Source organism: Carassius auratus, chromosome 8, assembly GCF_003368295.1.
Source record: "Carassius auratus strain Wakin chromosome 8, ASM336829v1, whole genome shotgun sequence".
In the NCBI taxonomy this organism is placed as follows: domain Eukaryota; kingdom Metazoa; phylum Chordata; class Actinopteri; order Cypriniformes; family Cyprinidae; genus Carassius; species Carassius auratus.
This window is the reverse complement of record NC_039250.1, coordinates 22,955,138-22,978,735: the sequence shown is the minus strand read 5'-3', so window position 1 is coordinate 22,978,735 and position 23,598 is coordinate 22,955,138. Positions and strand designations below refer to the sequence as shown.

General features: G+C 33.3%; 1 protein-coding gene across 1 annotated transcript; it reads right to left on the bottom strand.

The window, feature by feature from the left end:
- Positions 1 to 210: 210 nt before the first annotated feature.
- On the bottom strand, positions 211 to 23,397 carry nup155 (nucleoporin 155). The gene is made up of 34 exons (XM_026270365.1): positions 23,256 to 23,397; positions 22,387 to 22,551; positions 22,166 to 22,303; positions 21,975 to 22,071; positions 21,715 to 21,785; positions 20,901 to 20,993; positions 20,559 to 20,822; positions 19,792 to 19,865; positions 19,619 to 19,710; positions 18,467 to 18,564; positions 16,845 to 17,113; positions 15,466 to 15,636; positions 15,285 to 15,395; positions 13,520 to 13,614; positions 12,530 to 12,615; positions 12,364 to 12,426; positions 12,127 to 12,277; positions 11,970 to 12,036; positions 10,823 to 10,938; positions 9,705 to 9,808; positions 9,491 to 9,624; positions 8,091 to 8,282; positions 6,868 to 7,006; positions 6,653 to 6,788; positions 6,419 to 6,572; positions 5,211 to 5,315; positions 4,979 to 5,133; positions 4,478 to 4,607; positions 3,478 to 3,591; positions 2,244 to 2,364; positions 2,058 to 2,168; positions 1,804 to 1,940; positions 1,021 to 1,127; positions 211 to 799 (listed from the first exon to the last, which is right to left on the bottom strand). Exons 2-34 carry the CDS (start codon positions 22,526 to 22,528, stop codon positions 661 to 663), a joined length of 4,176 nt encoding a protein of 1,391 aa, XP_026126150.1. The 5' UTR covers positions 22,529 to 22,551; positions 23,256 to 23,397; the 3' UTR covers positions 211 to 660.
- Positions 23,398 to 23,598: the final 201 nt, after the last annotated feature.

Here is a 23,598-nt window from a genome sequence, read left to right as displayed (position 1 = left end):
AATCGATTTAAAGCTATATTCATATTACGTGTGTGAGTTTTATACATAAAAAAAAATACCAGTATTTTGTGTAAATAATTCATATACAATTGTAATTATTAATGTAACGTAGTGATTAAAAAAAAAAGTTAAAACTCCTCAGAAAATTACACATTTTACACCACTGTGATTTAAAACAAAACCTTTTATTTTTATTATTTTATTTTCAAATCATTTGATACATCACACACAAAACTAGAAGGTGGTTGAATAGATGCAGGATTTTGTAAAAATGTGTACTTTTAATAAAAGTCTCTCCTGTTAAACCTGACGACTACTACAAAACGCACGAGAGCATGTTTCCTTTCAATCATATCTGAATCAAGAAAAAAAAAAAAAAAAAAAAAAACAGCATCCAAGAGGAAGTTACCAACCATAGATTGGTAACTAAAAACATTTAGAGTAAGTGCCTCTTCGGACAGTTGATGAACTGAATAAGAAATTAAAATCATGTGTTACACGCCGCTGATGACCACAAGAATACACATCAGAAGTGTTTATTTCAGATGTCTGCTGGACATTTCCATGGCTGGAACATTATTCATTGCCAGTAAATATAAAGACTGAACTCCTGGTGCGAAGAGAAAAAAAACATCAAGAAGAAAACGTCCTTCATTGTCATCAATGGAGCTTCTCTAGTTTGGTCTGAAGGGATTTAAAGTTGCGTATAATGTCCTGCAGAGCCGCGTTTGGACTCAAGGACTGCAGCTCCACCAGATATCCGCAGATGTTATCCAGACAGGCGTTAGTAAACCTCCGCCTGCAATCAACCAAAGAGTGAGTGATGAAAAATATGACAGATTGATAAATAATCTTTCCATTGATGTATGGTTTGTTAGGATAGAGCAATATTTGAAAATCTGGAATCTGAGGGTGCAAAGAAACCTAATTATTGAGAAAATCATCTTTAAAGTTGTTCAAATGAAGTTCTTAGCAATGCATATTACTAATCAAAAATGCTATATTGACTAAATATGGTACCTGTCGTAGGTGGGCACTCGGCTGGGGTCATTCACGTATCCGGACAGGAGCACATGGATGCACTCCACCAGGTGAAGCGGTTTCTTAAAGCGCTGCCAACACGGGTCCTGGGCGAAACACCGAGAAATTATTCATATTATTATTATTTACATTTAAAGATTTTGGGTTCGTTTACTCCTGACACGGTTTACACTTCAGAATGAAGAAAAGTGACACTTTTTAAGATGCCATGTCAAGTTATACGACAAACACTTCAATTTTTAGATACAATAATAATTATTCAAATATTTTTTTTATGTAAATAGATAAAGAAATTTAGAAAAATAAAGTACAGGAATAAAGACAACCACTGTTAAGCCAGTGTAATGAAATTTTGCATAATTATAAAACAAAGAAAATATATAACCACTGTTAATCTGAAAAGGATTATGGACTACTAAAAAATTAAAAAATAAATATAAGATAAGAAATTTAATGTAAATGTAATACAATTGTAACGTAAATGTAATAATAAAAAAATAAGTAAATATAAAATTTAGAAAAATAAATAAAAATATAATTACTGTTTTGTTATCCTTTTGATTAATAAAAAATATATATATAAATATCAAATGTATTATTTAGACATCATGTAGTCGCACAGAGTGTAGATTTAGTCGCAAATGCCATGATTTACGAGATGATAAGATGCAGAAAGTTAGATATTCAGCCTGTAGGCTCGTAGATTAAAATAAAAGCTCCTAATTTAAACATTTCAATAGTTTTCCACTAAATGTCTCGCACCCGTGTCTTGAAGAGCTGGTCGTACACCTCCAGCAGTCGTGGAAGCTGAACTCCGATCTCCTGCATGGTGAAGGTGACGAACCCCACGTCCCAGTTCAACCGGCACACTTCCTGCTCCAGAAACTTGACCAGGAAGTCTGAACGACACACCACAAACAGCACGGGATCAGATGAGGAGTTACATTCACGCTTTAATCCAAAAGAGGAACAAAAGCAGTTAGTTGAGGATCAAAGCGAGAGAGAACCAGCTCTACCTAACGGGAAGTATCGAGGCGTTCCCGCGTATAACTTCCCCAGAGACACGATCTTGAGGCTCAGCGCTCTCATGCGGTCCGCCGAGCTCATGGCCACACTGTCGTTCAGCTCTGAAACACAACAGCAGCGTCACACACACACACACACGAGCCAGCGCACAGGAACAGGAAGTCGAGAGCGCTCACCCTTCTCAATGATCTCCTGCCACAGCGAGTGCACCAGGATGGGGTCCGAGTGTCCCGCGCAGTGGATGATGGCCAGCTTACACTCCGACAGACGGAAGTGATCCGCAAACTCACCGTACAGCTACAGAGAGACCAACACGTGTTCATGAAATAGGGCCGTGAAAACTAGTCGAACTTTGCATTTAAATTTCATTTCAGAGGCGAAAATAGCTTTTGGGTTCACAAGCTAAATATTACTAATGCATGTTTATTAGAGCAATAAAATAACACCAGTATCTGTGAAACGCTGCATTAATGTTTATAAACCAAATTTGTGACCATGGAGCACGTCTTAAAGATCATGTTCATTGTGTGAGTCAAAATTATAAATATTTCTTTTATGCAAAAAATCATGAGGATATTAAGTAAAGATCATGTTCCATGAAGATATTTAGTGAATTTCCTACCGTAAATATATCAAAACGTAATGTTTGATTAGTAATATGCATTGCTAAGAACTTCATCTGAACAACTTTAAAGATGATTTTCTCAATATTTAGATTGTTTTGCTCGCTCAGATTCCAGATTTTCAATTATTGTCCTCCGAACAAAGCACACATCGAGCGATGTTCAGCTTTCAAATGATGTATTAATGTACATTTTTAAAATATGCCCCTTAATGCTTGTTTTTGTGGTCCATCGTCACATATTTAATTAAGCTGCTTAAACAATTATAAACGAAACGACATCATGTATGATTGATACAAGAAAGTGAAAGCCAAACACAAAGAGTACTTTTTCCATTTCCAAAAATGATGCAGTGGGGCGGGAAAATTGCTATACAATCTCAAGACATGTTTTTTTTAAAAGTTGAACTTGCATTAATTTTAAATCGGCTCAGTTGTGTGTGACGCAAGTGCAACGGTGATAGACAAAATATGTGTTGTGTGTAAATGCCTTGGTTTCATTTTTCTGAACTATATCTTCTATGGATTGATGAATAAACATTTAGTGGGTTTAACTGGACTGGCTAACAAAAGCATTAGAAAGCAATGACACTTACATCGTCATTGCATTTCATGCACCACTTTATACGGCTGCCTGAAGCGCACCTAAAACTCAAATGCAACGTTTTTGCATCTGAACGTGGAATTTAAATTTAAATTCGACGAATATTCAAAATGCATTTTTTTGGACAGCCCTATTATAAAACAGCAGATCAGGAAGTGCATGCAACTGAAACGTCTGCATTTACCTTGGTGATGTCCATGAGCTCAGAGTCGAGTTGTGTAATAGCTCCCTGCACTGAGGGATGCTGGGAATACTGTCTGCGGAGCGTCTCCTGGATCTGCACCTGAATCCGCACCACCTGAAGGATCACAGCAAACTACCTTCAGAATAAACCTGACATCGTGACATGGACTAGTGCACACACACACACGCGTCCAAACGTTTGGGGTCAGTGATGTTTTTGAATGAAGTCTCTTCTGTTCATCAAGGCTGCATTTATTTGATCAAAAATACTGAAAAATACAGTAATCTTGCAAAATGTTTTTAGAATATGAAATTATGGTTTGTATTGTAATATCCTTAAAAATATAATTTATTTCTGTGATGCAAAGATAAATTTCCATAATGACTCCAGTATAAAAGATCTTGAGAAATCATTCTAATATGATTTATTTATTATCAGTGTTGAAACTGTTGTGACGCTTAATATTTTTTTGGAAGCTGTGACACTTTTCCAGGATTCTTTGATGAATAAAAAGTGTTTTATTTAAAAAAATAAATTATTTCTAACAATATACAGTAGTACAGTCAATTTTTTATGCTTTATTTTTTGGAAATTAAACTAAAACGGTGTTAAATTGATAACAAGTGACAGAAAAGATTTATATTTTGAACAAATGCTGTTTTTTAAACTTTTAAAGCATCAAAGAATCCTGAATAGAAGTATCGCCGCTTCCAAAAAAAATATTTGCCAACACAACATTGATAACTCTAACAATAAATCGTCATATTAAAATTATTTCTCAAGATCATGTGACACTTTACACTGGAGTCATGATGATGGAAATTCAGCTTTGCATCACAGAAATAAATTATATTTTAAAGGATATTAAAATAGAAACCATCATTTCATATTCTAATAACATTATGCAAGATTATTGTATTTTTCTGTATTTTTGATCAAATAAATGCAGCCTTGATGAGCAGAACAGAGTTGAATCTCACTGAGTGAAGGTCATCCGCACCTCCATCTTTTCCTCCAGTTCATGCAGGAACTCTCCGTCGGCTCCCAGTGAAGAGACGCAGGACGAGCTCTTGGCCGAGAGGATGGCTCTGGAGATGTACTCCAGACGCTGCTTGAGAGAGATCTCCGTGCTGCACGCACACAAACACCAACACATGTTCACCAGATCCGAGCAGATCTCACTTACAGGCTTCCATCAGTGTAAAGCAGCGCTCATTTAAACATCTAAACCAGGACTTCTACTGCGTTCTACCAACATTCCGTTTTCACTTTTCTGGATTCCATTTTTTCATGTTTGAAGTTTTCTGGACTCTTTTGTAACTGTTAAATTAAATGTTTATGTCTAACATACGTTTCATGATTTGAATTAATAATTGAACATCAGTTTATTAAAAAGCATGCGATTATTCCTTTATTTTTCAACAGTAGTAGCAGTATTAATGGCCCTTGAGAGATTCTGAACCAATCAGATGTGAGTGGGCGGGGCTAACCAGCATCATACCTGTGCATGTCGGCCAGCCGCGCCAGAACGTGTGCTGCTTTCCCAAAGCTTCGGTTCTTCTCGTAGTATCTCCACAGAAGGTCCATGTTACGCACTTTACTCTGGTCCTGCTTGATCATGTGCATCAGATGATCCTCGAGGTAGGGCGAGTTCACCTGAGCAGAGGAACACCCTGAACACGGAGAGCAGTGTGTGTGTGTGTGTGTGTGTGTGTGTGTGAGATCTCTCGTACCTCCAGGAGTGTGTCTGTGAGGTCGGCCTGGATCAGCCAGTTATAGAGAGCGATGTGGAAGAGCTCGTCCTGAGATCTCTGAGCGAGACCCAGCATCTGCTCAAACTGAGAGGAGAATAAACCAGTAAACCAAAACTACACTTCTGACTAACATCTCAATAGAGGAAAACTATAACCATCAAACAAACATTAGAAGTGCAGTCTTAGCAACTAAACCAAAAACTACAATTCAAAAGTAGAAAAATGACATTGACATAAAAAAACTTTAGAAACTAACCTAAAAAAACTTTAAAAAAATTAATTTTAATAAATAGACATGAAATAAATAATTGAAAAGACTGAAATGAATATAAGTTAAAGATTAAAGGAATTGGAAATATAAAAACTTATAAAATATATGAATATTAAAGGAAAAACAAACATTCAAAATATTGCCTTGGAAACTAAATCAAAGTCAAAAATAAGCTGAATTACTAAAATGACTGAAAAGGAAATTTTTTTAAAATCAATATTTAATATAATTGAAATAAAATATATATATATATAACCAATGTAGATGTAAGAGGAAACACTTGAAAACAATTTAAATTGAATTAAAAAAAAATTCAATATCCTTACCAAGTTAATAACAAAATAATACAAATATAAATATTACAGGAAAAAACATTATAAGTGTTGACTCTGAAACTAACCCAAAAAAATAATACATTTTAAAAAATTAAGTTTGACGTATTAAAATGACTTACACTAAAATAAATAAATGAATTACAACCTAAACTACAAGTACTAAAATTATTAAAAACTTAATTTTTAATATAACAAAAAAAAAAAATATATATATATATAATAACATTATATAGTAAATATATATACTGTATAAAAGGAAAAAAATAAATGTTGCTTTGGTAACTAACCAAAATTAAATACATTTAATATGAAGTACTAAAAAGACAAACTAAAATAAAAAAAAATAAAAAAATAAAAAAAACAGTAGAAAAATATAAAAAAAATAACGAAAAAAAAAAAAAGTGAAAATCAGAATGCTGGCAACTAACTGAAATTAATTTGAACTATCAAAATATTCAAGGTAATTAGAAATATCAAACAAAAATGACAAGAACATTACTAAAACGAATTGATATGATTAGGAAGCACAATAAACGACAGCATCTAACAGGTTCAGCTCCAGCGTGTGTTTCGGGACTCACGTGAGCCGCAGCGTCCTCATTGCTCAGCATGTTGGGGTCAGAGGTCATGACGGGGGGTCCGGGCTGTTTAGGGACGCTGGGAGACTGAGGGGCCGCTTTGCTCTGGTTCACCAGCTCCTGCATGGTGTCCGTGATGCATTTAAAACACGAGAGTCTAGACAGAAACAAGAGTTACAGATCCACCTCAGGAGTGTGTGTGTGTGTGTGCGTGTGTGTGTGTGTGTGTGTGCTGACCGCTCCTGGAACGCCTGCTGGCCGCTCGAGTCCTCCTCCGGCTCTCCGTTCCTGTAGAAGTGCAGTCCCAGCTTCTGAGGGTCTTTCTTGTCAGCGGCGGTGAGACACAGCTCCATCACTCCCTCGTAGAAACGCACTGCACCAGGACACAGTGAGATCAGCTGGTTATATCATGATGGGAGCAGGGGATTGGTTCAGTTCTAGTGTGCTCTCACCCTGTCTGTACTGTGAGCAGACGAGAGGCAGGTCTGTGTGGTGACTGATCTGCTGATAGAGGCGCAGAGACTCCTTCAGCGTGCGCTCCTTCTCAAGCTTGTTCTGGATCTGTCTGGAGCTCTGCAGCAGCTCATTGGCCTGTCAGGAGGAAGAGAGCTCTGACAACTTCCTGTTTATAAAACGTGCTACTATAACTCTGGATGGGTGCACAACTAAACTGGGTCCTGAAGGTGTTGTTAAATAAAGAAATATTCAAATATGTTACAAAGTTACATGGTCAGGAAATAGTTAAGAAAAAAAAATAAAAAAGGTAAATATAGACTGAAAATAAAATTAAACTAATAAAATTCACAAAAAAAAAAAAAATTAATCAAAATAAATAGAAATAAAAGCAACTGAAAAATAGCTACAATAAAAAAAAAAAAAAAATATATATATATATATATAAATATATATATATATATATATATATATATATATATATATATATATATATATATATATATATATATATATATAAATAAAAACAATAACTACAAAATAAATACAAAGAATAAAAAATAGCCTAGCTTTATAAATAATATTGAACATAAAACTCACAAAACAAAAATATTAACAAATGAATACATATAAAAACAATAAATAAGAAATAGCTACACTAAAAAAATAAAATCAATAAATAGAAAATATACACAAAGACACAAAATAAATACAAACGTTAAGAAAAAAAGAACAATAAAATAAATAAGAAAAACCTAAATAACTAAAAAACTAAAACAACTGAAATAAGTAAAATCTAAAACAACTAAATTAAAAACCCAACAAAATTTATGAAAAAAGAAAATAACTGATTTAAATAACAATAATAATAATAACAACAACAACAACAACAGGACCAGTTTTTTTTTTTTTATAAAAGTATCTAAATGTAAAAACAAATTAAACAAAATTAAAAATACTGAAATGTAAAAAAAGATATGAGGTGAATAAAACTAAACTAAAATTTAGAAATAAGCCAAATAAAAAAAAATTATTCAAATAGCTACACTAAATAAATTGACAGATGCAAAAACGTTATTAAAAATAACAACTAAAAACAAACACACACAAAAAACTAAAAACAACTGAAATCAGTCAAGAATGTAAATTAAAAACTGAATGACAGGTAGTGCTTCTCTCGTGTTGTGTCTCCATCTCTGTGTGTGTGTGTGTGTGTGTGTACCTTGGAGCAGATGCTGTCGTCGCTGCTGTACAGCAGAGGGCAGATGTCTCTCAGGTGAGCGCTCACGCTGTCTACAGACGCACTGTCTCTGATGTACACGTTAATGAGAGCCGTGATGAGAGCGCCGCTCAGCTCCCGTCCAGAAACAACCACATCCTTAAAACTCACAGCCTTCATCTGATCCTGAAACTCCTGACGGAGGAAGAAAACCAGTGAAGAAGAAGTCTGAGCCTCAACAGTCTGACACCCAGTCAATAAACCTATTCGCTAGGGATTTAACCACATCGGAATCTCACGATATGAAGTCCACGAAACGATATTTATTGGGATATTAAAATAAAAATTGTAAAGTTAAATTATTCTAATACACTAACCTAAGTTAGTGAATTGACTTGTACCTGAACTTTAAAGGAGACTCAACCCTTTTTTTTATTTCTGATAGACAGTCTCAGTATAAATTACACTCACGCTCATGTTTTAATAAGCCAAACAAAACAGAACATAATAATAATAATAACTAAACTTCAGTAGGGAAATTACAATAGTTATTTTCTAATTTCTACACTTAAGGAGATATTGTGAATTTGGACTGCACTTTTATATTTATTATTGCGCTTTTATTTTGAAGCAAACAACATAAGAGCTTTTATTTTATCTTTTCATTAACAAATTTTCAAATATGAAGTTATTAATTTAAATATTTGTAACACTTTTAATAAGATATTTAATATGAATTATATTTGTTCAATAAAATATGTATTTTTTTTACTTTATTTAGTATTTGTTTTATTTACAATGTTCATTTATTATGCACTTATATTTATTATTGCGCTTTTATTTTGAAGCAAACATTAGAGCTTTTATTTTATTTTTACGTTTTTTTCATTTACTAATTTTCAAATATGAAGTTAATACATTTTTTTTTACTTTAAATATTTTTAACACTTTTAATAAGATATGTAATACAAATTATATTTGTTCAATAGATACATGTTTGTTTGTTTTTACAATTTATTTAGTATTTGTTTTATTTACAAATTTTCCGTCATGTTTATTATGTACTTTTATATTTATTATTACGCTTTTATTTTGAAGGAAAAAACATTGGAGCTTTTATTTTGAAGGAAACTTAAAAAAAACGCAATAGAAAGGCATTAAAAAAGGAATTAATCCATAAAGTGCTTTCGGTTTAGTTGAACAGATACTGTGCCACAACATAATGGCCCAAAACACAACTTTAAACACCTGAAGTTTAAATATAGTTTAATACAAACTGCTTTTGCGTTATATCGTCATGTGACCATGATAATATCGAGACAGTTTTGCTAGGACGATATCGTTAGATCCCTACTGTTCACACTGAGAAAGCACGAGGGGTAACAGAGAGCGAGGGCTCGTACTTTGGGCATCTCTGAGATGATGAGGCTGAACTGATGATCACACAGAAGCTTCCAGAGCGCCAGCGTCTGATACGAGCGATGAACCAACTGCTGCATGGCCTGAAGAGACGCTTTCTCGTACACTTGAGCCTCGGCTGAGGAACGAACCGGAGGAGATGGTGAACATCTGAGCGCTCACACACACACAGACACACAGAAACAGAGAGAGACTCACTGTGGTACTTCCTCTGGAGCTCCTGATGCATCTGCTGAGAGCTGGAGCCATCGGGACGCATGAATCCCAGAAGCCTTTGCTGCAGGTTCGCTGGCGAGCTGAAACTGAGCAGGTCAAGTGAGTTACAGACATGCATGGTTATGGTTATGTGTTTTCTTTTAAAGTAATAAAGCAGTTGTTCATAAAATTAAGGAACCCAAAAATCATCAATAATAAAGTAATTCACATTTTTTTTTTTTTTTTTTAATAATTCAAAGAATTGTCACTAAATATATGTAAAAATTTGAACAATTATAATTTTATACAATATTAATATAATTTTTATTTTACATTTTATTCAATAAAAAAAAAAAAACTAAAAACTAAGACAAAAGTTCAAACATACATGACTGAAATTTTGTAAATAAGCAAATACTAAATAAATAGTAAAAATATATATTTATAGAAAATCAATTATAAAGTATTTTTTATAAAGTATATAAACATTTTATTAAATGTAACAAACTAAATAATAAATGACAGAAAATTTGTAAATAAAACAAGTACTAAATAAATATTTATATTTATTGAACGAATATAATCTGTATTAAATATCTTATTAAAAGTGTTAGAACATTTTTAAATAAAACAAATTAAAAGTTGATACATGATTGAAAATTAGTGAAGAAACAAATCAAATACTAAATAGACATAAATAGTAAAAATATATACCGGTACATTTATAGAAAATAAATTATTATAAAATATTTTCTATAAAGTATATAAACTTTTTAAAAATGTAGCAAACTAAATAAATATGACTTAAAATTAGTAAATAAAACAAATACTAAATAAATAGTTGAGAAAAATACATATTTATATTTATTGATGGAATATAAATTGTATTAAATATCTTATTAAAAGTGTTAAAAATATTTAAAATAATAAAAAAGAATAATTAACGTTATATCTGAAACTTTGTAAATTAAAAAAAGTAAAAAAAAAAAAAAAAATCTAATACAAAATTAAAAATAAAATAAGCTAAATAAATAAAAACGAAAGAAATAACTATGTTTGATTTATTTACATGAATACTAGATCTGCTGTTGAGGTCAAGTGAGTGAGAAAAGGACACTGACCTGCTCGCTCCGAGAGAAGACGGACTGAACTGGGAGTTTTTATCCAGGAACTCCTTCAAACCCTGAAGCTCCATCAAGACCAGCTCCAGATCAGAGGAACTGGCCGTACTCTCCAACTAAACCACACAACATCATCAGGGAAAGAACTAGACAGAACACTGCTGAAGGGATTTCAGGGATGTGGAGAATAAACCAAAAGCTTGACTGGCATTACACACTTTCTGATTGGCTTACAAGTAAAACATGTATTAACACATCAACTACAAAAGGCAGGTATAAGTAAAAAAAAATAAGGTCAAAATCAATTAAAATAAACTAAAGGAAAAATCTTTCTGAGACAGGCTATAAAAACACAGCAATTAAAGCTAATTAAAATATAAGCTTGACAAAAGAAAAACAAACAAAAAAATGCTACAAAAATGTAAAAATGTAAATGTAAATGTCATTGCTCAAAAAGAAAAAAAAAGAATAATGCATAAAACATTATCCATAAAGAAAAAAAAATCTGCCATTACTAACAACAAACAGTCAAAACAATGAATTAAACTACTCACAAAACAATTTTTTTTTAAACACTTCAAAAGCTGTGCTTGCTAAAAATAAACAAATAAAATAGCTAAAGCATTATTGTAAGAACGCTAAAAAAAATCTGTAATTATTCACAACAAACAAAATACATGAAAACAAACAGCAGCATTTCTGTAAAAATGCCTCAAAATCGATCATTACTCATAATAAACAAAAAAAATAATAAATGAATAACCCTTAAAACATTAATCAAAAATCCGTCATTACTCAAAAAAGAATTTTTTTAAGCATTTTTCATTAAGAAAAAAAATCTGCCATTACTAAAAATAAACAAATAAATTGTCAAAATAATACATTACTGTCAAATTGCTCCAAGATCTCACAAAACTATATATATATATATATATATATATATACAAAATTGGTGCTTACTAAATACCAACAAAATAAAATAACTAAAGTATTGTAAAAATGCTCTGAAATCTGCAATTACTCACAATAAACTAAATACATGACAACAAAAAGCAGCATTTTTTTTTTAAATCCCCAAAAATCGGTCATTACTCAAAAACAAATAAATCAAGCACAAATGATTTTCATAAAATCGGTCATTACTCACGATAGCCACGGTCTGAGCCCCTTTGGTCAGGGTGGTCTCCATCGAAAGACTCCCATCCCAGATGTTCCTGTTTTAAAGCATCAACATTAAAAACACAAGAGCAAAGAATCAGCACGTTTTATTCTGAATCAATGGTTTGACCGTAACGCTGACTGACCCCAGTATACGTGTGAAGTAGATACAGATGCCGTTGTGTTTCCCAGAGAAGATGACCTCGGGTCCAGACGACACGGCTGTGATGGGCGCGCCGCTCGGCATCATGGGAGTCGCTGGGATGTAAGGCGTCGACACGGTCGGCGGGAACATGCCTAATGAGTCCAGAGCAAATGTTCATTTTCAGGTGATCTACTGCTTTAAGATCCACAGATTATATTAACCCATCGCTGGGTTATACCTGGAGCTGGTGTGGCAAGGAAACTGGGGTTTGGTAGGGGGCTGCCGACAGACATTGGGGATCCTACAATCACAGCAGATGACAGATTAGACATTAGACGACACAGACACATGAGCTAGTAAGTGATTGGACATGTTTAATGGTGAAAACATGAGATGTTAGTCACCTGGGACGGGGGAACTGAAGAGCGGACCCACGTTACTGGGAGCAGACAGGGATGATGGGAAACGAATCTGAGCGTCTCCACCGTACCTACATAATAACAGACATAAGGCTGTGCAACAGATCACACTCACAATATTTGATCAACCGTATAAAAGAAGCATCATGATTCGTGAAATGAATATTGCAGTGGTTTAAGATATTCAATAAACTGATCAAATGCATCGGATTGTTTTGAAAAATGTGTTGCAGCGGATCGAAATTGTTCAAATTAAATAAAAACAAAGACTGAAAAAAAGAGTCACATTTGCGTGTGAATTTTTTTCTATTTTTTTATTAAGTTCAGAAATCATGTGAAAAAAAGCAAAATAAAACAAAAAGGTTTAAATAAAATGAATGAAAAAATTTTTTTTTTTTAAGATTTTTGTAAAAATTATTTAATAAAAAAAAATTAATTTAGGAGATATTCCAAAGTTTAAAATAAAAACAAAAGATGAAAAGCTTTTTTTTTTTTTGGTAAAAATGTCAAAATCTGTCATAAAAAAAAAATAAAAAAAAAATTAATATATACATAAAACACACATACAAAAAAAATTCACTCAATCCTTGACAAATCCTACTATTTTACTGGTATTCAGAAAAATTCAATAAAAAAAATTTAATTTCAAATTTCAAGTTTCACTAGAGTCAAACAGTTCAAATTGTCCGTTAAGCTTAATTCATTCAGTATTTTACATAAACGATATGCATGTTAATCATATCTCTGTTTGTTGTTATAATAGTGAAAATAATACAGAAAAAAAATAGTAAACATATTCCTTGTATTGACTTGAAAAACACAGTAGAAATTATAAATGTAACTTTTTTTTTTTTTAATATTTGATTCTTTACACATACTGAAATAATTCAGCTACAATGGCTGTTAAAAATTAATTGAACAAAAAAAAAATTGAAAAGCAACGAAGTCGAAGAGTGATATAAGCTGATATCTGACCTGAAGAAGGCTCGTGTGGCCCACACAGAAACCTCTCGATCACACGCTGCTGAGGAACAGGCCAAGATCAGCGCCGAGGCACACGCCTGCCCCTCCTGCACACATCAAAACATCTACAGTGATTACATCTCATTTTCTCCTATTGATATTTTTCAGGACTCAACTTTCATTCATCAAAAAGCATGAAAAGCATGCAATTATAAACAAATTATGTCGTTACGAAATGTTTTGTTTTCTCACATTATCAAATTTTGTTTATGCATTTGAATGCATTAAAAACATCTATTCTTAAAATAGTCTTAAGAAATGTTGTTGTTGTTTTTTCTCTCTCTCAGAAATTCTGTGTTATGCATTTAATTTTGTTCTGTTTGTCAAATGAAGGCATGAAACATTGATTTCATTAAATCTTTTAATTATTGAAAATTATCTCGTTAACTGTTACTCACATTTTTGAAGATAGACTTGAAAGTGCATGATACAAACCTACATTTTTATAATTCATGACTGAAAACATTTTTTAACATGATTTTGATGGACTATTTTCATGGTAATGCAATGTCTGATTTTAAAATGGGTTTTAAAGGATGAATTTTGAGATTGTAAGATTTCAAGTGATATATATATTTTCTGATGATTTCTAAAGTGTGATCGAGAAAAAGGCAACAAAGACGACTTTTTTTTGGACAAAAGGTCAAAACTTCTATTATTATGTAGGTTTCTGAGGTGCACTCTTGCCATAAATTAATCTTTTACTTTTCCTACATAATTTAACAAAAAAGATTGGTAAAACATCTATTTAAGATTCTTAGACCTTTCCAACGATATATAGTTTGTCATCATTGGATTAGGATTTTAACTTTTAACTTTAACTGCCGCTCGACCAAATGGTTGAGCACATTTTGAGTCACTATATTTTATTGAGAGGAGTACCTAACTTAATTCAAGCTGATTGAGCCATCTCTACCATCTGGTAGAGGTATGTTAAGCCAAAAAAAAATCAACAGCATTTGTCACAACACTTCTTCTTTGATGGATGTCAGAGAGAAAGAAATCACTCCTGCCATGTAAACTGTTTTTGGTGAAATTTTGCAAGGTAAGCATATTTTTTTGACATATTACACTGTAAGAGCCCTTACTTTACAAAATTATTTTACTTGGTGCCATGAAAAAAACTTTAGTATGTTTTCAATAATTTTTCAAAAACGTGCTCAACCAAATGGTTGATTTGTCACTTTATGGTAAACGTAGAAAAGCTAAGCTAATGTTTTAAAAATTATGGGACGTGTTGGAAAAAAAATACATTGAGTGTGGTAACTAATGACATAAGGAGATAAGAAAGGCTAACAAAAAATGCTTTTTTCTTGGTGGGGCAGTTAAAGGGTTAATTGTAATATAGTGAAGTAAAGGAGGGGCCAGGTGGCAGTTAACAGGTTAAACTTTTTTTTGGGCAAACAAAGGGAATTTACTAATAAAATAAAAACATGGAAATGTTGAGTGATTATTCCTTAAAACTAAGTTTTAATAAGTTTAGCACTAGTAATAATAAGCTACATACATTCTGCTGAACAATAGTAATATATTTCAGGCACAATGTCTTCAAGTTAAACCGAACTCTTATTTTGAAGGGTTGCATTGATGAATACCTTTAAACTGCTGTATTCGACACTATAGTTCACTCAATGTTTTTTTTCTAGTGTTTGCTTACTATAGTGAATGAACTGAGATAATGTGAGAAATGTTGACTGTATCGGTTTCTGTCTCTCACCCCGTGCAGCTTGAAGAAGCTCTCGATGTCCTCGCTCTCTCCTCCGGCGCTGCTCACCAGCAGGTGGCGCAGCTGATCCACCGGACGCAGCTTGTGGAAGATGTGACTCCCCTGAAGACAGGAAACACACCGTGAGAGAGGAACGGCACGGAGAACATCACACCGAGAGGATCGGTCATACCTGAGCGGACAGGAGAACGAACTTCTGCGGCGGGACGCTGTGCTGCTGAACCACGAGAGGAGAGTCAGTCACCGGAACCAGGTCTTTATTGAGAGGAGAGAGGATTCTGGGAGATCTGGTTTCTTCGATTGGACACAGAGCCCACGAGTGACCGTCCACGTTCACCGTCATCTGGAGGAAGAGACAGGAACACGGATGTCAGGGTGCTGTTGCCGGTAAACTAAAGAAGCCTGTTTCAGCTACAGGATAGAAAAAAAAAAAAAAAGAAAATACACAAAAAATTCTACTTTTTATTGGAGATATAAATTAAGAGTTTTTCTCGCAATTCTGCTTTTAGTTTCCATTTGTTTTCCATTTTGATATTTATTGACACTTTTAATGCTTAAATTGAATCTTAGTAATCAAAAACTTATGTCTTATTAATGAAACTTACAAAATAAAGCAATTTATTAAAATCTGAACAAAATTAAAATTTTAGTGCAGTGTGAATTTTTTTTAACCAAAATTCAATTTTAATGGTTAAATTAAAGTTGTAATACACACAATTTCAATAAAGTCAAAAAAAAGAAATGAGCATGTCTACTTAATTTAAATGATAAATAAATTATCTTATTTTTTATAATAAAAATTATCAAATTAATTAAAATAATGAAACAAAATTCTGCAAAAATATTGAAATTGAAAAAATAATTATATATATATATATATATATATATATATATATATATATATATATATATATATATATATATATATATATATATATATATATATATATAAAAAACTTTACTCCAGAAATAATTTTGTCTTCAGTATTGATATTAAAATTTTTCTGGCAATCAAATAAAAGCATAAAAAGTATATTTTAGTTAATTAAACAAACCCTTTAATTTCCTCGCAAGCAAAGTGCTGCATAACAGATGTTTACTCTTAAAAAAAAAAAAAAAAACATTAATATTGCTTTAAAAAATACAATTATTACAAAATTACAATTAAAATTTCATTAGTACTATTAGTATTATTATTATTACTACTACAATGAGACAATCGACTGTACCATAGTAATATATTTGTCATAATTTCAAGTAAAAAAAAAAAAAAAAAAAAACTTATTTTTGAAGACCCTGAAATGAAATGAAGTGACTCCCCGAGCAGTTCTGGAGATTTATTCAACATTTCCTGTTATAGAGTTCGATAAACTGATTATATCTCACAACTCTGACTTTTCTTCTCAGAACTGTGAGGATACAAAAAAAAAAAGTGGGAACTAAGATTTTTATTTTATTCCATGGTGGTTTGCTAACAAGCTTCCAAAAAAAACAATCACCAAACAAATGAAGAAGCAACCAGACAGACAGGAAGAGGAAATAACATCTGACCTGAGCTTCCATGAGGGGCTTTTTAAAGGGAAAGGAGTCGTGGTTGATGCACCAGAGAACGTCGCTGTCTTCAGCCTCAGACGCAGCCATCAGCAGAACTCCTTTACTGTAGAGAGCCTTGTGAACTTTAGCAGGTTTCTGGAGGGTGGAGGACACAGAGAATCCGGGCGGCAGACGCACATGCACCAGCGTCAGGATGCTGGGACGGGACGCCATGTGTTTGGCGTTTGGAGGAGCAAAAGGGATGGTGCTGAAGTACAGACGCACACCTGCACAGAAACCCAATTTAAGATGATGTTGTCATTGGTGTCTGAATATAGAGATATACTTTCTATGCATGTTTTTATGCAGCTCATAGTATTGTTTATGAAAAGTGACAAGCAGCAGGTAGCGTTCAGTCCATTATAAAATACAAAGAGTATATCTGGCTTTTATAGAATCAAAATCCATTTGAGATCACAATCAGAAGTTATTACTATCACCGATGATGGTTTAAACTATTTTTTTATCATAAAAATTACTACATTTTGAAATGTACCTCTAATTATATATTCTTCTAAGCATTATGGATGAGTTGATGAAGAACCAAAAGTTACTTATCTAAATGTAATGCTGTAGGGTTGTAACGATTCACTCAACTCATCATTTTTTTGTTTTAACACGATGAAATAGTAGACCAAATTATGAATTAAATGCATTCATTTTGTTGGTTTTGATTGCTTTTATTGTCTTAATTTGTAATTCGCTTTAGATAAAACCAAATTTAAATATAATGCCAATGTCAATAATAAAACTCAATTGAAATTTTAAAACAAATTATATATCAAATAACATAAAAATTAAATGTCTTCATATAAACAAATTAAGGCTTTGTGTGCTCTTCGTATTAAATGAGAGGCAACCACTGCATTCTAATCATGTTCCAAACAAAGATGCCGCATACATGAAACATGAGCAGTTTTTAATCAAAATTAGATTGTATCATTTCAAAATTATGAAGCAAAAAGAGAAGAACACTGCAGGAGGTGGAGCTTAGAGCACTTCCTCGGTTACCGCTGTAAACAAAGCACTTAAGAACACTGCAGCAGGGGGAGCTTAAAGCGTTTCCTCGGTTACCGCTGTAAACAAAGCACTTAAGAACACTGCAGCAGGGGGAGCTTAAAGCGTTTCCTCGGTTACCGCTGTAAACAAAGCACTTAAGAACACTGCAGCAGGGGGAGCTTAAAGCGTTTCCTCGGTTACCGCTGTAAACAAAGCACTTAAGAACACTGCAGCAGGGGGAGCTTAAAGCGTTTCCTCGGTTACCGCTGTAAACAAAGCAGCGCTGCACTTATGAACTTTAATATGCATTATACAGAGACAAGATGAAAAGAATAAATACCATCAGACAGTATGTTCCTCTCAGACACATCCAAATAAACTCTTTACCCAAACTGAATCACAATTTGTTTAGCATCTCAACCGATTTGAATTGTCACGTATTTGAATTGATTTTCAACTTGCTCATGATCAATCATAACATCCCTACAGAAGGCGATTAATCGTTTCACGCTCAGTGTGTAAAAGCCTTTAGAGAAGATACAGACCCAAGATGCATTAAAGTCTCCATTTCTAAATCATACCAGCATGAGTGATGGCCAACAGCTGACAGTCCGACGACTCGGAGCGGTCAATTACAGCGATCTGAACGATGGGTTTGAACACGGAGCGGTCAATCGTCCTGAAAAACAGCCAAGGACATGCATTTGAGATGAAACATGCATTACACAAGAAAACTTAACATGAAAAGCAGGATTGCACAATATAATGGTGACCATATCTGTGACCATTTGTACTGCAGTGAATTTACTGGTTGAGTTTAAAACCTAGGACTAGTTCACACAAGAGTTTTTTTCTTTTATAATTTCAAATATTTAATGAACTGTTCGATTGACAGCATTTATTCCAAAGATGAGGATATCTTTTTTTTTTTATTGTAAGAAATTAATGAAACTTTCCATGCTTGTTAAGAATCATCTGACATGTTTCCAACAAGTTTCATAAAGTTTTGAGTTTTCGTTTATTTTTGTATACTTAAGAAAAACTAGGTGCGCACAATATATGGGTGACCATATCAAAAACTAACATTAGTATTTTTTTACAATTTTGAATTTAAATATGATACATTTATTTTTAACACCTTTATTATAATAATAAGATAATGTTGGTAAAAACGTCAATATAAAACATTTTATTAAGAAAAACCAGGAGTGCACAATGTTAATCGTTGATATTTACCATTTATTAAAGATAATGATACATTTTTGTAAGTTGTTAATATATAATAAATAATATTTGTTTTATTATGGTTTAACAACAATATTTTAGTGACTATTTCGGCACTGACTAATAAAAACATTTTCTAATTTATTTTAAATTTAAGCTAAAGATAAATGTTATTTTATTAATAATAACACCAGTAAATTTATTTTGTACAACAAATGTGTATAATATTAATATAATGTAGTTTTTTAAATTAATTTCTCATGCCTAAAGATAATTATTTTTATATAATAAAAAATAATACTATTATTAATAATGATAATTTAATTTATAGGAATAAAAAAAAGCCAAATAAAATAATAATTTAAAAAAATCAATAATTTAAATAAAAAAAATAATAACATGCATCCCTTTGAGAAAGATAATTCAAAATGTACTGTTTTGATTGTAAAATCATAATGGTTAATCAGCTATCTATTTATCATCCGAACTCTATTTTTTATAATCTCTACCTGGCGATGTTTCCAGCCGCTGAGACGATGGAGCTCTGAGACATGGCTGCGACTCGACTCATGCCCTGCCCATCAGCGCCGAGATCATACACCTGACACACATCAAAAACCACATTAAAACATCGATCAAAAATCACAAACACCAGTCTCCGGTTCACGGTCAAGACACCCACCTGCAGGACGCCCTTCTCCGAACGAGTGTATAAAATGTTCCTTGAATTGTCAACAGCAATTTGGACAACGGGATCTGAAACAAACCACAAGATTTAAAGTGAAACATTCAGTTTGGCTTACAAAATAGAGGTGTGCGATTTATATCGTCTGCGATAATATCGTAATTATTGCACGATTTGACATTGAGTATTTTTGCAAAAACAGAGTGCATGCATTAAAGTCTAGACTATTGCAAGTATTTAGAGTGTGTTCTTTCATTGCATGATCGACTCTATTAAAATGCATTGAGAATGATCACATTATAGTGAATCAATTTCACACAGAGTGAAGTGTTTTCCTCCAAAAATAAGCATTATTACAAATGCAATGTTGATATTTTACAACAGTTCAGTTAACAAGAAATTTATTTTAAGAGACTTAGACATCATAAAGCCTGTTTTTGTGATATTTCGACAACAAAAATAAATCCAAAACAAATCCACAGCACTGTTGTGCATCTCTGAGCAACATTAGTGATTCGTTTCTGAATGAATCACCCGTTTAAATGATTCGGTTCAATCACAATGACTCACTTATTAACAGTGACTTGCTGCCACCTACTGGCCGTTTTAATTTCACACTCAAAATATCATTTTTTCTATAAATAATTAATTTCAAATATAAAAGCTTCATGTTTAATACATCAAAACATTATTTATGCCTCCGTAACTGCAGGTTAAAACATTCATGTCCTGCACTGAACACTGTGTAAATGCGTCTTTCTCACCGTCCTCGGAGAAGCTGAACTGCAGCAGTGAAGGGATGAGGAAGGACAGACTGCTCTTGGAATGATTGATCTTCCTGCAGCGCTGACTGAACCAGCCGGCTTCGGCCTGATACGCCATCTCATACAGACAGCCGTCTTTCCCCGCCATGAAGATCCGGCCCGCATCTGTGGAGGTGATGGCCAGCAGGTATGTGTTATCGGTGGGGATGGAGTAGAGAGGATCTGGCAACAGCTGCATGGCTCCTGACATGCTGTCATTGAGACCTGCGGCACACAAACACACACTGAGACTGAGACTCAATCAAACATGTGCAGACACTGATTAAATCACATGACTCTCACCTGTGTGTGCTTTCGGGAAGCTCAGGCCCAGGATCACGACGTCCACCGGGGTGGCCAACACTAACAGGAAGTGGATGTGAGGCTGAAAAATACCTGGAACAAACAATAGTGGTTGGTTAAGGTACACTCACTACTAGTAATAAAATACGTGAACGATTCTTGTTGAAACTATTTGAGAATAAAAATATTTTTGATTTTTTGTTTTGTTTTTGAGAATCAGTCACATTTAATTAGTTTGCCGTTTCTTTGTTTTATTGCATATGTCACACTTAAAAGATTCAGATCATTAAACTAATTTTATGATTACACACAGATAATGCAAGAAAATACAAAATGCAGTTTTTAAATAATGATTTAATTAATTAAGTGTCTAAATGCATTTGCATTTATTCAGGTTATCTTTGTGTAATACTAAAATGTGTTTGAGGATCTGAATCGTTCAAGTGTGACATATGTATATATATATATATATATATATATATATATATATACATATATGCATATTTAGTGCATTTTTTTAGCTTATGTTTACTCTCATGCATTTTTCATCTTATTTTTCACATGCAAACTTTTGTGAAAAATACCTGTAACAACTCAGACTACTCATGTCAATACAATATTTGGAATATAAAAACATAATCAGTGATAAAACATCAAATTATAAAAACTGAACATCTCCAGAGCAAAATCTTGCGATGCATGACACATGTTTTTGGCTAATGACTGATAAAACATCAGAATAATCATTCCATAACATTCTCAGCTTCTTCTGAGGGTGAGCACTAAATAGTGCACAACAGAAAACCCAACTAACCAGGCTTAGGTTTGACCAGTCCAACTGAGAGAATAGTTTCACTGAGCCCGTCAAAATACGCCACATCGCTCCTGAAGACACAAACAAGACAAATAAACAACAATCCTCATTTACAATTCTGCTGGAAACATGCATTTGATTTAAAGTTCACACATTTTCTCTCTTCATAAGATCATTTACATGCACAGACTACCCTATGACATGTTACTTAAAAAGCATAACAAGTGTCCTTTAATGACACCCAATGTGTCGATACTCACCCGTCCTCATAATTCCACATAAAAATGTCGTTATCGATGGTGAGCCACGCTCTGGAGATTTCTGGGAAAACTCCCATCATGCAATTGCACTGCATATCTAGTATAAAGGCAATTAAGGCACTGCAAATAACTCAGTGGATTAATTCTACAAGTGTGCAAGGTTTATCTTGTGCATCTGTATGGTAGGATACGACCGAACTGCTCCACGAGCTCCGGAGGAAGTGGAACCCTGCGGATGGCGCTGAGCTCCGGGAGACACGGCACGCTGATCAGCCCCGGGCCCTGCAGGGGGTAATCCATGTCCGACATCCCCGAGAGCGAAGGCATGTCTGCCAAACAACAGACACAAGCACATGAACGCGTTTTATGCTCAACAAGCATGTCTCAAGAACAGCCAGACTGGATCTCTTACTGTGTGACGGGACATTGAGGAGCTCTGAGAGGTCCGGGAAACAGCGGTCCTCCTGCAGATGCCTGTCAATCAAGCGGCTGGAGCTTTCCAGAGCCTCCTGAAGAGCTGCGGCTGGACTGCAGGAGCCCAGACTGGACGGCATGATCACTGGACACGACAAACCACCTGGACAAAAATATATATATTATTTATTTATAACAAATCTACTTATTTATAATATAACTTATGCATACACACACACACACACACACACACACACACAGACACATATATATATATATATATATATATATATATATATATATATATATATAAACATTTACGTGTATACATTTTATTTTATAAATTGTAATATAATTAGATTGTATTATACATTTCTACACACACACATACACACAAATTATACTAATACTTACTAAGACCTTTATACTTCTACTAATACACACATTAACACGCTTTCGACAATTTTAAGATAAAAATTAATCACAAATGGAATCACAAAAAACTATAAATGTATAAAAATATATATGTATACTTTCTGAAAGCTAAGGCGGGAGTTCAGAGTACGGTAATAATAAATAACGTTAGTTGTTTCATTACGAATTATGAATTATTTATACAGCTAAATAGCTCACCTGTGACTGTAGTAAGTACATTTAGTTATAAAATAGAAACTAGCAGCTTTAATTCACCCGATTTGAAAATAAACACGATGTGGAGTTAAGTATAATTTAAATGAACCAGAGATGTTGAGTAGCTTTAGCCGCTCAGCTAACGTTTATTCAAAACACAGAGCGCCACAAAGACATCAGATGTTCACTTACGAGCTTTATTTAGCTTTGATTGAACAGCGATTAAAACGAACTCACCTCTGACAGAAAATTATATTCATAAAATATCAGCTGAAAGCGGGTTTGAGGACTTCAGTGACTCCCGCCAAGCGCGTGTGACTGCAGCGGAGACTTGAGCGGAAAGCGCACCGGAAACACGCGCACATTTCAAAATAAAGGTCACAATTTTTTTCCTCTGTTGCAGAGCCCAACTGAAATGAGTTTAACGACAAAAAAATAAATGATAAATTAAGCTAGTGTGTAGTCTCAATCTAAGCCTACATTGAGAGTATCTGTACAAACTTCTATCACCCTACCCATACAGAAAACCTTCTGCATTTAAAAAAATAATAAATAAATAATTCAGATTTATAAACTTGTT